The sequence below is a fragment of the Branchiostoma belcheri genome, unplaced genomic scaffold, assembly GCF_001625305.1.
Source record: "Branchiostoma belcheri isolate BF01 breed outbred unplaced genomic scaffold, Haploidv18h27 scaffold43, whole genome shotgun sequence".
Taxonomy (NCBI): Eukaryota; Metazoa; Chordata; class Leptocardii; order Amphioxiformes; family Branchiostomatidae; genus Branchiostoma; species Branchiostoma belcheri.
In genome coordinates this window covers 1,024,768-1,043,329 of record NW_017804054.1, presented here as the reverse complement: position 1 = coordinate 1,043,329, position 18,562 = coordinate 1,024,768, and the positions used below count along the sequence as shown (strand labels likewise).

Below are 18,562 nucleotides of genomic sequence, written 5' to 3'. Positions count from 1 at the left end.
GCTCCCAACATTTTGCCTCACAGTTATGGGACTCCACTAGCACTAGAGTTGTATCAAAGTGAGTTGCCTACAACAACTATTTCCATATTATAATGTCTTAACCAAGATTTTGCAGTGCCAGTAAAATGTTTGTTTACAATACCTGGTAGGACAGACACATTTGACATGGTGCAAATAATACTATTCTTTCATATCCTGTCTGTACATTTCCTCAAATAACTTTATCTAATCTGTTCTCAAATACGATGTAATATTCCATAACAAATTCTTCCGCAATATCTGGGTCTGTCTGTACTCATAGACATACCTTTAACTATTGTTATTATGTGTATCTATATCCGTATGTTTTCTTTTACATGGGCGAGTGATGCCGGAAATAAAGAATAACGAAAGAAAAAAAGAAAGTACCCGGTATGTGGCTCATATGTTCCAACCAATAAGTAAATAAAATAAGCTTTTTCCTCAACAGAAACAAAGCTATTTCTAGTATGAGGAGCATAAAGTTTAGGCCTCACCTGCATAGCTGAAGTCATGTCGTCAGCCCCAGAGAACACCACACAAGGCACATGACTGTCAAAGTTCTGGGCAGGCTTCGGTGGCAATCCCAAGTTGCTCTGTGGAACAACTGTCCTTGGCCGGCCTCTCATTATCTGTGGGTATGAACTTCATTATATAATCTACATAGCAGCCTTTTTCTACTTTTTTCCCCCTCTGAATCATACTTATCATGCAAATACTGATACCCTTCACCCTCAAGTGCTCTAAAAATTGTTCAAGCAGTTCAACTGGATTGCCCACCAACAGCAGTCCTCATTTCAACAGCAGCAGTAGCATCTCTGGACAATGCCATTTTCCTAGAATACTAATTTACATATTCGTGTTGAGTCTTGGACAATGCAAAACAACAGGGCTTACAGGGGCTGCAAGGAATGCAGGACCGGGCTACTTGAGAGCTAGAAATAGCATAATGGCATTGCCACATAGCCCCACCCACAGAAAATAAAAGTAAAAAAAAAAAACCCAAAAATGCAAATTATTGACAAACATGCAGCCAGTTTTGCATTAGTCTAACCCATAATTGCCATGTTATGATTGGTTGGACAGCCAAGATCCGTCTACTGAGGGACATCAACCTATGAAATCTGTAAACAGTAGGGTTTTCTCCACTGTGTTGTTAAGTGCATTCTACCAAACAAGAAAACATTTCTGCAAGATGCAAACATATCTACTCTTCTTCCAATGAAATGTTATGACAACTTCATATTAACAATCAAACTTTTGTTAGGTCCTATTATTTTTTTAAATGCCTTGTAATAAAACAACTGATATGGAACGACCTTGTAACACTGTACAAAAAGGAAAAACTGAACTTCAGCATGATACAACACTGCACATATTATTGTGCATACGACCATATGCTAATGCTTTGTATTTGCTTCTACACATAATTTCCCTCTATCAGAGCTTTACCAATGCCATGAATAAAAAAAAACACTGTTGATACAAACCTTGAACATTGCAACAACATGGTTCTTTGGTCCACCTTCAGTTTCTTTCTGAATACAAAGGTCTGGACATCTCCAAACTGTCACACCTTGACTGGGCTCACCTGTTGGCACAAACATGTCTCTTTATCCTCCTGTCACAATGCCCTATGAGTTAACGTGCTGTTTTGTCAGCACTTACAGAAATGTTAAGAATTAATGGCATCACTTTATAACACAGTCAACTGAAACAATGTTGACCAAAATTCTGAGCACAGAAAATAGCGCACAGTATTTATTTTAAACCATGATGAACTGAATCACTTCGAATATCATGTGTGCTATTTTATCAAGTTTTATATGTTGTAATTAAACAATTGTAATCTTATGAGCAGTACTACTGTAACAGTTCTTTGTGATTATTTCAAGTTTATGTGCAATGTTATATGTTAGAGTGAAAAACTGTGAATTGACTTGAATTCAGTGACTTCAGAAGTTGCCCACTGCCAAAGATCAATAGGCTCAATAAAGGTCAAGGTAAAGGTCAATAAAGACATCTTGAATCTAGTGCAAGTAGAAGTGTTCCATGCCACTAGTTTTGAAAAACGTTGTTGAAGAATGACTTACCCAGTGCTGAGTTGGCTGTGTCTGACAGAGCTGTAGTTAACCCAGAGTTACACACAGCAGACCTCTTTGTCTTGTCAGTAACATCCAGGAACGCAAACTCCTCAATCAACTCCTTGGGACTGCGCCCTTCTACGGAGAGTTCATGCTGCTTTTGTAGGAACTCTAGAATAGAAATGTTTTGGGAGGGCACAGAGGTCTTGTTAGCTGAGCACCAAATGTCAAAGTGCTCATATAATTAGTTCGTCTGCTTTTAATCTTGGTATTCCAAGACTCCATGCCTGTTCAGGTTAAAAAGCTGACTGCACTTATTTTATTGCATCTTTTTTAAAACTGCTACTAATCAGTCTAATTGTACTTCAAATATGTATTACAATATTTCTCATTTTGGTTTTGTTACTGTTATGGATGAAACAAGGAATAATCACAAAAAGTTTTCTAGGAGGTATCAGATCTTTGATTTCTTCGGTGTAGTTTTTTTTTGTTACTGTCCTGTATACTGTTCTGTGTACTGTTCAGACAGCGGTGACGTGTGTACCATTAACGTCATGTCTATATCATGCTAGCCCAGAAAGCTCCTCCAATAGAATTAATCAGGAAATGCCAGACAGTCATAACTTCCTTTCTGAAGAAATATTACCAAAAACTCAGTTCCCATCCATTATCTTCCATTTCCCCACCTTCCTACACATTTCATAAATGGATTAACCCATGCAAGTGCTGATAAAATCAAGCTGGACCTGTGCTTGTACCTTTCCTTTCCAGTTATGATGCACTTTCTTTGTGTAAAAGCAATTCTATTAGTTCTTTGATTGGCATGAAACATTAATGACTTATAATAAATTATTCATGACTAACGCAACGGCACATGATCTCAATTAAGATATTGCTGTTGGGTGTGATGTGTCGGCAACCCATTTGAGGGAAACATGACCATTAACAATTCAATAACTGGTACTGTTTAGGCACTTGAGTCAGTGTAGCAGCAATGGATCCTATGATTTAGTTAGCTGGACATATAACTTGATAGCACTGGGCAACTATGTTGACATCTGGCACCAGGTATCAGTCTGCTTCCCTACAAGTTTGGTAGAAACTTTTTTCTTCAACCCATCTAGTAAGAGGAACCATTATAACCTTTGTGCCCATGTATTTCAAGTGTATGTAGTGTCTAATAGTATTTAATTGTACAATTTCCATTGCATGTGTCTCTCTGCTGGTTTTCTATTTGCCACAAAGAATTGAATAAAATAATCATTATGAAGAAGAATACAACATAATGTCAACAGGTTGAATGCACTTTCCCCATCAAAATCAAGTCCACATAAACCTAAAACGATTTACGGTGAAATAACATAATATATTTATCACCTGACTGGAGGACATCATTCTCAACCAGCTGTATGTCAGTAATCTGGTATTCAAAGTTCTTCACATCCCAGCAGGTTCTCTTACAGGCAAACTGAATCTCCTGAGCCTCGTGGCTGTCTAGGGACACCGGCCGGAGCATATCGTCTGTGGAAACAACAAAACCTCTTCCGTGAATAGTGTCATCAGGTTGGTAAGTCACTGAGTAATGAGACTTCTGAGGAAGGTGACAGACGGTCACCAAAACATCGGCTAAATAAAAGACTTGGTTGTGTAAAAAGAGTCTCTTTACTCAAGAAAACCTGACACTTAGAACTGCAGCTCTTAGGGCAAAACTCTGCCAAATGGACAAGATACAATACACACAATCTTGGACACAATTGGATACATGAAGAAAATGAATGTTACCAGACAGCATACGTATCAATATTAATTGAAGGAGGACATATATATACAGAGTTCGAAATTCATTTTTGGGAATAGGTGCACTGGTGCACCCAACCTAAAAATTTAGGTGCACAGAAAATTTCTTGGGTGCACCATATAAAACAAAACCTAATTACAGATCTTACTGCTCCTCTTCTGAGCTTGAATCTGAAATGAGAGCTGACTTCAAAATCTTAAACAAGTACTACAACAAAAATTTTCTGACACCTAGATGCCAAGAATACCCAGTATTACTCTATACATTTAATATGTAAAAAAATACCTACAAAAATATTTGGGTGCACCAGTGCACCCACAGAAAAAAAATGGGTGCACAGCTCCAATTTTGGGTGCGCTAAGGTGCACATGTACCCAGTATTTCGAGCCCTGATATATATATATATATATATAGCCACATCCGGTGGGAATGCTGCATCTGACAAGTTGGCACAGTCCTTCCTGACCTTGGCCTAACATCTGATGACATGCAGCATTATTGTTTGCAATTTTAAAGCATTGAAAAACAAATGAGCCACATTGTATTTCAATCTACTCCAATCTTTTAACAGTTATCACTATTCAACAGTCAGGCTGTTCAATAGTTCTGGCTGTTCAACATTCAGCCTGTGCCATGGTCAGGCTATTCAACAGTTATGGCTGTTCAATAACATTCAGCATATTCCACAGTATGGCTTTTCCAGTTGGCTATGGCTATTCCAGTTATAGCTGTTCAACAGGTATGGCTATTCAACAGGTATGGCTGTTCAATAACAGTCAGACTGATCAACATTCAGCCTGTTCCACAGTCAGGCTGTTCAACAGATATGGCTGTTCAACAGGTATGGCTGTTCTACAGTTATGGCTGTTCAACAGGTATGGCTGTTCAGTAAGTCAGGCTGTTCCAGTCAGTTATGGCTGTTCAATATTCTTACCTGAGGGTAGTCCATACATGGAAGGCAGGCATAAACAAGTACCGTGGGACTTGTCTAATTATACATAATTATACTTGTGTATTATACACAATACAAAGGTCATGCAGTTAGAGTACAAAGGGCGGTATGGGCTGTATGACTATGAGTCATACACAGAGTATCAGTACCTCTTCTCTTGCACATACCAAAGTACAAGTACATACAGCCTTGCACAGAATTTGCTGGCAACACAAATGCTATTAGTATTACAAGAAGCAAAACAATTCAAAGTAGCCAGAGCTGCCTACCACGCTTCAAGTGTCAACCCTAGCAAAATTAATAGCTGAACTCCAGACATGCTTGGCACAATGACTTACTGGGTTTATTTAATCTACTTGAAATATTTATATAAGTATTCAAAAATACTTCAACAATACATAGCTCAGAAATCGGAATGTTTTTGCAGGTGGGCAGGACATCAATCTTACTGCTTCTTACAGAAAATAACTCGTGCCAACATACTGATAAGTATTTTACCACCTACCATTAAGCATTGTACTGTGTGGAGATATAATTGGATCCCTACTCACACACAATACTCCTATCCAAAATTGCTGTGTGTCTATTTGTATCTATGTCTGTACTGTCATTGTAGCTGAAATCAAGAAATTCAATTCTAGGCCACACCAATTTAATTTGTTGGTTCTCGGATACGCCTCTTCATTTTTTTCTGATTTGCAACAAAAAAAAATTCTGGTTCTGAATCAACTCAACTCAAAAATGCTCATATTTTGCCCCTAAAAGTTCAGGAAAGCCTTTTTCTTCCTAGATTTTACAGTTTTTCCAACTATCAATGCAGTGGTTTGATTAAAAGTTCAAAATTCATTGTTGAAATATTAACCCAGCCTTTTGTGTTGACTTCATGGGGCTATTATATAGGATGCCTTCACCTGTTTTTATTTCATTTTCTTTCTGAAAAAAAATCTAAAAACCAACAAATTAAATTGGTGTGGCCCACTGTAACATCAGCAAAACTTTAATTTGCTCTTGATATTCTCTGCAGGAAAAAATCTGCTTTGTCAGGATCCTGACTAAATCTCTCAACATCTTTTTTCACTGTAACACAGGAAACTGTGGTTTCTAGATAACCCTGCCTACAGCAATATGCAGCAACCTGCAGCTGCCTTCCAAGAATAGCTTGCAGAGCATTGTGCCAGAAAGTAGTACACATCTGTTAGACTCCAGGCAATATGGTGTGTGGCCAACATTCCATCAGTGTATGAAGGAAAAGTCTGTGCTCTGGAAAATATCCAATAGTCCGAGGAAGTGGATATAGTCTGACGGAAGTTTGCTGTCCAGTCCCGTTTTCATCCTAACCTCTTGCTAAATTTGTATGTTCAAAAGGCTAAAAACCAACGAAATAAAATCATATGGCCTAATGTTGTATTATGCTGTGGACAAGGGACACTGATCAGAGACTTTTAAATTAAAGCTTCCAAAACTTTTAATCTTCCACAATTTAAGTTTGTTCTATAGATGATGTGATCAAGTGGGCTTTCATAAAATTTGGAATCATTTAATATGGTAGAAACTTTGTCATAGATCACTATGTACAAACTAATGGCAACAGAACATGGCTATAACTAATTATCATCTGACCTTTTCCCTGCTGACGCACATGCATGTAACCTCTTGGCACCTGAGCTTTGTATTGGTCTATGGGTAAGTGGTAGTGGTAATAAGGTTAAGGCCACACCAATTTAATTTGTTGATTCTCAGATTCGTCTCTTAATTTTTCCTTATTTGCAAAAAAAAAAAAGATTCTGGTTATCAATCAACTCAAAAAGGCTCATATTTTGGCCCCAACAGTTGTAGGAAGCCCCTTCTCTTCAGAGTTGTTACAGTTTTTCCATCTATCAATGCAGTGGTAAATTGATTAAAAGTTCAAAATTCATTGTTTAAATTTTAACCTAGCCTGGTATGTTGACTTCATGACTCCTATTCTAGCATTTGGGCTATCAAAGGATGCCTAGTCCTGATTTTTTTTTTTTGCCGTCGCTTCATATTTTTTTCTGAGAATACATGATATGAGAACCAGCAAATTAAATTGGTGTGGCCTTAGCATGATGAAATCAGTGATGGTGGAATGTAACAATACTGGTTCTGAAACACCTGCATGACTACAGACAAAAGGTCACAACAGTATGTCATCAGCAGGAAGTGTGTAAAAAGCAAAAGTTGAAAACATTTCATGCATTAAACACTTGCTAAATGCTTAATAATATGCAGCCAGAAGGTCATGACTACATGTACCAGTACTAGTCTACAAATTGTACATTCTGCTAAGCACTTAGCATGTATGGGAATAATATGGTAGTTAAAAACACTGTGTCACTACACTACATACATGTACATGTGGACTAGCCCCCCGTAGTAGTGCTTGCACACCTGTGTGGCCCAAGGACTTAAGTAATGGTGATAGACACTGCCCTATACACCAAAAGGTGTTTGAATGATTTTGTGAAATTTAACTGAAATACCGGTAATTTTTACAGTATGTAACCTCACTGAGAATATTGTTGGCTTCCCTTCGCTGTCTACCTTTGAACTCTAAGCTGACAAGTTATTGGCTGAGTTCCCCTCTGTGTAAAACACTGTGCCAACAATACACTGTAACAATGCAAACATCAACTCCCACTGTACCTGCCAAAACACAGACAACCCACAGACAAAAGGCTACTTAGAAGCCTGTACACAATGCAGAGGGATTTTATCTCCTAGTCAACAGGTGGGTAATTGTGCAGCAACTGCGCCAGGCCAATTATCATCAACTTAAATGACAACGGCCTGCATTGAGAAGTCCAGACAACGCTTGGTTAGATGCAGGAGGAACGCCTATATATTATCCTTAATTCAGGAAGGATTTAAAATTGAGTCAACAGTGGCAGCTTCACTACAACTTATGCCAAGTAAAATTATAGTTTTCCCTACAAATTACACAATAGAAGAAAACAAGCTTGTCCTATGCTCAAGGAAAAGGGGCGTGCAGAGCCTCACTGATGTCAAAATGTCTGTTAGTAAATGTTTGCCTAGTTTACCTATAGTAGCCAGGCACAGGTTAGATACCCCTGCTGCAACATATTATAAGCTGAAAGAAACAAGTAATCTTCAAAAGACTGATTTGTCTGAGGGGAAGATGAGATTCATGTCCAATTTTTCACTAGACGTCACAATAACATTTGACTGTCGAAAAATAAACATGACCTGATTCTATTTTGCAGGCATTTTTTTTACAATCATTATACGTCATTGTGCATCATTTGGAATAAATGACACTAAAAAAGGTCTAAAACCTCCATGCTAGTACTAATAGTGTTCTTATGGCATGTAACATTTTTGGCTGCATAAAGACATACAATACCTTAAAACATGTCATTAAAAAACTTTGCAAGTGATACCATAGTTTACCTGTAACACCCAACTACAACTGCAGGCTTGCAAACATGTTACAGGTCATCACTTCATGTCACTCAGTCGCACAAGAGTATAGTAGTGTTGATTTCAACTTTGTGTAAAGAATGGTATGTGCCCTGCAGTCCTGCTTACTGGAGCATTTATCAATACTGTGCTGCAGAAAGATGAAACATCCTGTAGACAATGAAATTACCTCAAAAACATGGGCTCTCTAAATGAGGTACATGAAGTCAAAATAAACATTCAGTTACCTGTTGCTTCCATGCAGAGCACACCCAACTAAAGGCTTTCATGTAAACATATGCCAATCAAGTTTCTCAGGTCACCACTTCACCTCCTTTACTTTCATTGAATAATGCTCTCCAAAATGACTACTAGTATTTAGTAGGAAAACCTTGTAACTTTACCCCATGACACTTGTGCGGTAGCCTTTAGTGTAGTTTCAGATATAACACAGGCGTGATAACCTTTGGTGTAGTTGTAGAAGTGACAAGCATGATAGCCTTGGGTGTAGTTGTAGCGGTACTAGCTTATAGTTACTGTAGTGAACTTGCTGTACCTTTTAACTTCAGGAATACAAGACTCAGTGGCAGTAATACAGTACCATATTTTGTGATTTCATTCTTGTTACAGCATTTATGGCTTCCATTTTGAAAATATAGGCATCTTGTTTTTTTTTCATGCTCCCACATTAGATATAGAATCAGCAAGGAATGTCTACCATAAAATATACTTGCTGTGGCCTTACCTCAATTAAGTATTTTCCCAAGCCTCTATTCATTCTTTGGTACTTGCCGCCATTTGAGCTTACCAGACTGTAAACCAAGGTCACAAAATATCTAGTCCTTTCTAGTCTGTTGCCTGCTAAACACAACACCCGTCCTTGTTTATGTAAAACACCATGGTGCTTCACCCCTAAAGGTATATTCAGTTATCTTAGAAATGTAAATTAGATGTTACAGGATGTTGGGTTCATGGCTTGTCATGCGAACGTGTTGTGGCTCCATTTTGTTTTGTGGCACCTTGGCTTGCATCATCAAAAGCAAAAAGTGGTTAGTGCTTGTACAGGTATGTCCCACACCTAACATGAACCAGTCAATGTACTGGCTGTATAGGTGTATTATAGGTGGATGGCAAATGATTTTGTTACCTGTTGCAGTGCAGGTATGAGAAAATAAGAATCTGTGTAGGTTGAAGTGTTGGGAACTAGCTATATAAACAAGAAATTCAATGCTTAGTCATGCTTCGTAAGCACCCATAACATGCTATAAATTCAGACAATTGAGTGCACTAAGCCTTGAATATTCTATAAACTGACGTTGTTTACCGGTGTTGAAAATTCAACTGGCACGTATCAATGTAAACACTGTATGTACATGAATAAAAACATATACTCATGGACAGCCAGTTGGGTAAAACTTGTATGCATACATAGGTCATTGTTACATACAATATGGTACTGATCGACTGATTGAGAAAAAAAATATTTTCTCTAAGCATCACCAAACAGCCTAGTTACCAAATTCAACATCACTAGCCAACTTCACGAGCAAGATTGTGGCAATGAAATATTGCGTCACCACCGTATGTTTGAAAAACCCCAACGGTTTTGTGCTGGTGGGCTACACCTTTTGAAAATTACAACCGTTAATAACGAGACCTTCAGGCTTGAGTTGTCCTCAAACAAAATGTCAGAAGTCAGCAGTGTCACACAGACTTATTTATTGACTTGGCAAACATGTCTCCAACACAGTACGTATATATATATACCTTCAGCTGCATCACTCCTGATTCAAAAACCTGGCACACCCACATAAATTTCTAGTAATCGCTGTTAAGTTTTTATTCTTTACAAAACATTTGATAAGGATTGGGGTTAAATCCCATGCTACCAAATACAGGTTATATTATGATACAAAATGGCTAAGCAATCAACAGGTAGTTGGTGTACATACACTAACCTGATAAGGCTACGTGTCCTGTCCACGGTAGTTCTAAAACAGGAGTCCCAGTGCCCAGCTGCAAACACACACGCCTCTCCCCAACCAAAACAACCTCATGTGTGGCACAGCCCCGTCTACTGGGCAGACTCGCTCGCACGTGGGGATGTGGTGTGCTCTGATTGGTTGGCACCCTTCCAGCAGTATGATAGGCTTATCTAGATATTGCCACTTTACAATGCAGGGACTTCATCACCCTTTCTCTCTTGTTTACTGGTGACTACTTCATGATATTAAAAATTAAATATTCATGTGGTACATGAAAGGCTGGTCTACCAGGGGCTATTCATGGGGGATTTCATGAATGGATAATGTGCATGTAAGACATAGCAACAGGTAGGCTAACATTATTTCAGACAATCATGAATGGAAGTGAGAACAGGTCAAACCAAAATTCTTGCACATACAAAAAGTCAGACATGTATGTTAGACCACGTAATTTCTGAGGCATGTTATATTATATGGCATTTTATGTCATACCTGGGCCGCAATTACATTCCATACTGGTGTTCCGGACCGGGCTGCATTCTATATGTACGACCTGGCTTCTTTCAGTATGGCTCGAGTTCCATGGAACGATTTGAACGTGTTTCGCCCTAACCGCGTGCACCACTTTCGAAAATTCGAATACAGAATTCAGACGTTGGAATTGATGTTGTTGCATTTTTTGGGTTTAGGGACACCAAATTTTCGTTCATTTCAAATTGAAAGGCGTGTTGGGTATGACATAAATAAAATACAACACGGTGTATTCCGCGTCACCCTCGGTCCCAGCCCTCCCGCGGATTGGATCTCCCTCCAGTCTTCGGCCATCTGGCGATCCAACGCGCTGTCGGGCTGATACCTCGGGCGATACGGAATACCCCATGTACTATTCTATATGTATTTTGCTGATATACTACAACTACAAGTACTAGTATCACAAACAAATAGAAAATTTCAAAAATCATGAAAAAAATTATCAAATTCATTGTATCTTTTTACCAGCATATGTTATGAAAAGGCCAGATGTGTACATAATACTCAGATCTAGGTCACCAATCATAATTCTATTTATAGTATAATTATACTGACTGGTATAATTAGTGAGTGAGTGAGTGAGTAAGGTATTCCATACATAGCACCTTCCAACACAAAAGGGGAAACCCTTAGGCTTTAATAGGTACATTAGTCTCAAAGGATTAACATGCAAAATAAGAGCTGTTTGTGACATTTGAGTCTGCATGCCATCTGTACCGAACTACTATAAAGTATTAAAAATGGAGATATGTATCATTAATATGTAAGGTGTGATAGTGTTGACTTTTTGGTGTGAATCAAGTATATTGTTTATTATTGTTTCAAAGACCTCCATTACTGCATTAGTGACAGTATATATTAAATACATGACGTCACTACTTTTCCTAGACATATACAATAATACATACATGTAACATACACATAACATAAAAAATTATGATATACACATACACAATACATTATATTTTGTTTGGTGTTATGAAGATACATTTGCTAAAAGCCTGGCGATACCAATTGTATATATAGTATGTTGCCGGTTCTCAGCTTGAAAAAAAATGCTGAACTGAAAAAAACGTCAAAACAAAATTTGAATGTAAATTGATGAAAGTTTGCAGGGACTACATTTCACAGTAGGAGGGGAGAGGTGTTTAGCAGTACAGTGCAAGACAGAGAGGTGTGATAACTTCAAGGTAAGGTGTCACCCTGAAAATTGTCAACATGAATTAAACCACCACGAATATTTCACTTACATTACAGTACAGTCAAATCTGTACAAGTGGCCACTTCTACACAAGGTCTGTCTGGCCACTGCGATCATGTTTGGTGGTCCCTCAGATAATTAAACAAGCCACTGGGCTGCCAATACTTACTTTTGCATACCTGCACAGGAGCAGGTAACATTATAAGATTACCTGCACCAGAAGAATTTGTCCACATAGACCAGATTTTATCAGGCTACTGAGTGGTTTTCTTGTTCGGTTTTGATTGCATCCTGTTAATTAACACATACTTCAGGGTAGACTCAGTTTTCATGTTCTCCTCCTGCCCTAATGTTCTAATTTAAAGAATCCAATAACCAAGGAAGTAGAAAAATATTGGATAACACATAGAAGCTTATGTCAGGAGTGATACTAGCGTACTTGTTATTTCATGAAGCTAATTAAAATGCTGTGCCCTCATGTTGTCCACACCAAGAATGAAATTAGCACATCTGTGTTGAAACTATACATTATTAGAAGTTCACCTTTATCTGACCTCCTTTGACCCTAGGGTTAATGGGAAAATGGGTCAAATCCCTTTCTGCTGTATCATGTGTTGGATAAAGATACAAACCAGACCTTCTTGTTGATTTAGAGGTTAGATAGAGACAGTTGAAATGTCCATGATAATGCTAATTTATCACGCCTGATATGGACACCACATGACAGGGCTCGAAATTAACATTGTCCCAGAGTCAAATGACACTAAATTTTCAGCTTGGGACAATTCAAATTACGTTTCGGGACAATTTTGGGGCAATTGGAAAATTCTAAGACCATCCACGTCATTTGGGAACGCGATCCATCCATCCTGCTGCAGACTGCTGGTAGCCTATAAATATATAATACTCTGACAAACATTTAAATTTGACCAATCAGGGATTCCAAATATCAGGGACGGTGCCATGCCCATGATATTATCATGTATTTCCCTACATTTACTAATAAAGTGGACTTCAAGTTGTACAAATTCAGTTGTTGTTTTCTTATTTTTGTCATCAACTTATTTCCTGAAAAGCAGGCTGGGACAGTCCATCTTCAGTTCGGGACAATTGAAATCTATGTTCGGGACAATTCTAGGACAATAGTGAAAAAAGTTAATTTCAAGGCCTGCATGAGATTGCAGGTACTGTGTGAGGGATAGAAATTGGAGCCAGACATTCATTTTTGGGATCACCTACAAATCAAGGTAGCCTGGGTACCATCCGGATCATTGATTTTTTCAAGCGTTGCGTAGCGAAAATCCGGATGGTACCCAGGCTAAAATCAAGGTGCACTGGACATATTTGGGGCACATTTTTCATGCAAACCTTACTCAAGTTACTGAAATGCAATGAAGTTTTTTTTTCACAATTAAAGATTTCCCATGCGTATTCCATCCTGAAAAAGTGAAAGGTAGAATTAAGAACATGATATGACATTGAGCTTTCTCCAGTGTCACTGTTACCGTCAATGTATAAAATTGTGCAAAGATCATTTCATATAACATGTTACCTTTCATTTTCACCTTCCTTGCCGCTTGCCTCTTCTTCACGGGAAGGGCACATCGCCTACCTGCTTGGCTAGATGCTGCCATCCTTTTATTGGCCTGACAGCAAGTGGACAAAAGGTTAAACTTAAAGTAATCTTCAACTCAAGTGAATGATTAGGCCTAGAAAAAAAATGTTGTGTTTCAGTCCTGAAAAAATTAGGGTCGGTAGGTAACGTTAGGGATTATCTTTTTTTTTCCTTTCTTTTTTTACTACACTTCGGCTATTTCTAGTGATTGAACTTATACAATACAGTTTAACGAAGTAAAACTTGCATAAGGACACTTATACTTTCAATGCCAATGTTGGAAAACCAATTGTGCAATGTTTAATCACTCAGGTGTCAGATCATGGAGGTAGGAAAGGTCAATCAGCTAAAAAAAAAAAATTCATGTCCCTTGCAGGGGTCAACCAAACAAAGGCTGGGGTGAGCAGTTTTTTGGGGGGTCGGTTGGGAAACAGGAAACACAACATTTTTTTCCTAGGCCTTATGCTTTATATCTAAATATCTGAGTTGTCCTCTTACTAGTCTTAGTCTAAGAGCTTGTGTTGTGCAACTTATCAAAGATTCTTATCAGATCTGATGTTATTTTGTTGCAACAACTGTTTGCAAGGCAACAAAAAATAAAGGAAAAGACTAACAATAAAGCCCATACATAATAACAGCATTCATCAAATCTATGGGGAGACCCCAATTCATTTACATAACAATATTAAGTACATTCCTCAGGTAACATCCTTTCATTAGCAGATAATGCATAAACAGATTACAGCGTCGTGAAGACTTCATCTTTTGACAGTAAAAAAAGACTGTAAATTATTGCCTCGCTTCTTCGATAATAAACAGTTATTTTTTTCAGGTTTGCAACATGTCTGCTCATGTCTTGTAGCCATTTTTCTCTGAAATTCCTGAGTGTTGATGTGTTGACGTCTTTTCCCACGCCTGCATAGTTACTAGCATGCTGTTTTGAAAGGCCAGCAATCCACTGTACCAAAGCTAATTTAGCACTTATCACAAGTCTAGGAATGTACAATATTTCATCGGTTGGAAAGTGTGGATGCCCTTAACCAAAAATGTCGGCAAGTTCCCACGACGACGCTCTACACACCATGCCCCCACCACAAAAACACCGTGATAAAATGCATGCTCGCCACCGTAGACCAAAACCAAGCCCAAAACCCAGCTTCCCGTCTAATCAAACATATATCTTCTACACAAAGGAGCAAGTTGATAGCTGGAAAAACAGATAAGAGGTGGAAAATATTTACTTACGCCAGACCTAGCTGTCCCGTGTCTCCCCTTCTGCATGGCTTGACTCATTAGCATGCCCTTCGCGAAAACGATAAATTTATGCAAAAATTGACCAATCATAGAGCGGGAAGAACTTCAGTCCAATCATGGTTTCAGCAGATTCATGGTTCCAGCAGACCACGTACGTTAGCCTCTTCAGCAGGCTTAGTAGGCTGATAGTCAGGCAAAAGGTGTCAAAAACCCTGTGGTGATTAGAAAACTGAATCAGATATAACGTTGCACTCAGAATACAGCGCACACACACCGACGGACATATCACAGAATACTTCATCTCTCACCACCACATTAGGTTAGTTCCCTATCAAATGTTTGGCATACAACAGCTACTGTGCAGTACCAACAAAGTCCGGTGTGTGTCGCTCATGTACCGCGTACAGTAGAGTTTGGCACCATCTTACACACGTTACAGCAAAAAATATTTCTACATGTCACGGAGTGACGACAAATACTGTTTAATTTAAGGTTTGATATCCATATTTAATCGTATTTATTTTGACACTGAGGAAGTCATCTAGAGGACAAGGTTACTCAACTCAGATGACACTCAAGAACAGACAGTCTTGAACTTGATAGACTAAATTGGTGTGACCACTGGAATCACACGTCTACCTAGGTTCACCTCAGGTTCCGTAGTGGAAAACAACTTTACATGGTAATAGTCCCATTTTCTAGTTCAGTTGACACGAATTTTGAGACAACTTCATGTTTGAAAACAGGTAAACATGTCCTTCAAATTAAATCAAGGTTGACCAGAGTTGTCAGAGTCAGATTCTTCTTATTAAACTTCTGTGCCATTTCAATGTTTAGCATGTAACGTTAAATGATTTCCTAGTTGGCTTCAAGATTTAATCTCCATTTGTTTGAAACCATACCTTTATACTTAAACCCATGGACGTCCATGTTTGGATCTTTAATGCTCATAATATAGTTATAACATCATTATTTTTTTTTTTCATCAAATTACCAACAGAGCACATACCACACTCAAACAAACTCTCATGCAACTGATGATTACAGGTTTATTACATAAAAAAAGGGGTCCATACAGTAATAACACCTGTGCAGTAACACTAGTTCAGTTTCATATACATTGGAAATAGCTTCACATACTCATTGATTGACAAATTGTATATTTAAATCTCTGCATTTACTCCCTAGAATCTTCCAGAAGTATAATTGTAAGTAACACAATAACAATTACAGAAACAAAGAGGACATGACTTATCATCAATAAACAGTCAATTATTTCTGGTAACTCCAAGTTCAAATACACCTTCTTTTACAGTTCTTGTCAACATTGAAGACCACAGGTTACTTTCTAGAATTGTCCTGGTACAGGCACAATTCTGGACATGTACCTAAACCTCAGTTTGCAGTCCAAGTAAGAAGAACCAGTCTTCTTCATCTTTGAGAGTTTGACTCACAATTCTGTACTCCAAGATTGTAATACATACCACACTTTATGTAATTCTGAATTAATCTGGTACATAACAATGTTCATCTTTATCTCCATACAACGTCCAGTTGGCTGGAATGATGATGCCCGGGACTGACCAGCAGAGCGGTCAGCAAACTCTCATCTCTTCTCCAGCTGCTTGAACTTGGCTTCTGAAAGGCAAAAGTACAAAAGTGACTGAGTTAAATCTATATCTACTTCTACTTACACACACTTGATTCACACCTTAACATGTACGTGTACTTGTACAGTTTACAAGATGTTTTCATGAACAGTATCAGAAAACTGTGTTACCATCAAACACAATGTTCACAATGCACAAAAGTTAAACAAAGGGATGTGTTATCATATTCTTAAGACACAGACTGTCCTTTTGTCAGTGTAAACTTTAAGTAAAGTATAGACTGACAAATGAATTGCTGTACAAACCTAATCTCTTGGAGTAAGCGTCCAGTCTGTAGGCTGCCTGCTCCAGACTAGCCACACTGTCCTCTATCTGGTCTATCTGGTCCAGATATGGCTGCAGGCTGGCATCTGGAACAGTATCAACTAGTTTTACACTTGTACATGTATCTAGGTACATATGGGTTTACATACATGAGTGTAGGTACTAGTACACCCTACCTGTACCATGACTTAGTACAGGCATAGACCTGTACCATGATAACTTGATAAAAATAATGGAATAAAAGAATAAAATAAGAGGCTGATAAGGAATCCTGTAATAGACCTACATGCCACCACACATACTTTATGTAATAGTGCCCAGGAATAGTGCCCAAACAATGAATTTTCAACAAACATTGTAAGTTGAAAGACATTGTGAATGCATTTTAGATATAAATCAACCTTCCTTCAACTATCAATACCGAAACAGTTAAAAATTGGTGCGTAACACAACAATGTTCAGGGGTTTTTCTGAACAGGGAACTTAATTCGCTCCCTTATCAAGTGGTGCTTCCTCACACTTAACTTTTCTAGAAAAAACCCTGATGTTGTATGACTCACATTTCTCATTGAGGTCTATCATGGCCTTGCTGACTCCAGCTGCCACGCCCCTCATCTCAGCATACTTGGCAGCCGACACCTTGTTCATACTCTCCAGTAACTTGTAGTCATCACACACAACTGGGAAGGGAGGCAAGGAGAGGATGCATTAGTCTAAGTCATGAAATATTTATGTATGGAGGTTTAGTTTCTGATGTGCCTGTTTGTGTATTTGCTTGTGTTTACAGTTACATGTATTTCCAAATGCTAAGTAGGTCGAGAACATTGACATGGATGTTGTGTAATAGGTCAAAGGTCCCAGAGAAGATCATCTAATTTTCTGTTTTCAATTCATTATGCATGTCATTCTGTCATATGAGAGCCTGTGAGTGGTGAAATTCTTGACCAGAATCAGCAAGAATAATCAAATCTTTTTTAATCTGTGTCTACAAACTCTGCTGAAGGGGCTGTTACAGCCCTCAACATCACAAGTTACACCAGGGAGGTTAAAGAGAGACTAAACCCTCATAATAGTACTACCTGTCAGCTCTCCATTCAGGTACAGAGTCATCTTCTCAAACATGTCCCTGCACAGCCCCCTGAGCTCTTCCGGCTGTGTACCAGCCGTGCTGTCCAGGGTAGCTGCTCCTACTGAGCTGTTGGTAGCTGTACTGATGCTGTCCACGGAGGGAGGGTGATCATCCTGCTGTCCTTTTGGTGACTCTGGAAAGTTTTTAGCAATATAAATTTTTAGAGAAAAGGTGACAAAGAATTTATATTAGGAAAGGAAGTCCAAAGGGGGAGGGGCGAAATCGTTTTGAAAATCCGTCTTTTCTTCCGTGCAAACAACCAAAATGACGATTAATAACTAACACACGACCAAGTAGAGTTTTTATTGGCTTCTTTACCGTTCGTATCTGTGGTGTTCGCCGCATCTTGACTTGTTTTTGCGTCGTCTGCAGTCGCAGCCGAAATATTTCTCTCCTCATCGGCCATCATGATCATCATCATCACCACTGGACCAACGATTTCTGGGGAGGGGGGCGCCTGTTTGCTTGACTTTTCTTCACTAGACTATGAAACAGTCCACCAACAGTGTACCTATAACTTAATTTATTGTTTGAAGAGAGGAAATAGAGATATCTAGGCTTCTTTATTCACCTAGGATTCTTCAAGTCAAAAAAGTTAAAAAGGTGTCACCTCTCTGCCAAAT

At 38.5% G+C, this 18,562-nt stretch overlaps 2 protein-coding genes across 2 annotated transcripts in view; both read right to left on the bottom strand.

The window, feature by feature from the left end:
• LOC109478316 overlaps positions 1-14,900 on the bottom strand; it is a 31,218-nt gene extending 16,318 nt beyond the window's left edge. Inside the window, exons 1-6 of the mRNA XM_019779801.1 lie at positions 14,868-14,900; positions 13,560-13,653; positions 3,480-3,623; positions 2,112-2,273; positions 1,509-1,609; positions 516-650 (exon numbers count right to left, since the gene is read on the bottom strand). Coding sequence (XP_019635360.1) covers positions 516-650; positions 1,509-1,609; positions 2,112-2,273; positions 3,480-3,623; positions 13,560-13,641 — 624 coding nt within the window. The 5' untranslated portion in view covers positions 13,642-13,653; positions 14,868-14,900. The remainder of the gene's footprint in view (positions 1-515; positions 651-1,508; positions 1,610-2,111; positions 2,274-3,479; positions 3,624-13,559; positions 13,654-14,867) is intronic.
• Positions 14,901-15,944: 1,044 nt separating this feature from the next.
• On the bottom strand, positions 15,945-18,498 carry LOC109478320 (biogenesis of lysosome-related organelles complex 1 subunit 2-like). The gene is made up of 5 exons (XM_019779809.1): positions 18,258-18,498; positions 17,890-18,072; positions 17,371-17,490; positions 16,792-16,896; positions 15,945-16,514 (listed from the first exon to the last, which is right to left on the bottom strand). The coding sequence occupies exons 1-5, from the start codon at positions 18,358-18,360 to the stop codon at positions 16,483-16,485; spliced, it is 543 nt and encodes a 180-aa protein (XP_019635368.1). The 5' UTR covers positions 18,361-18,498; the 3' UTR covers positions 15,945-16,482.
• Positions 18,499-18,562: the final 64 nt, after the last annotated feature.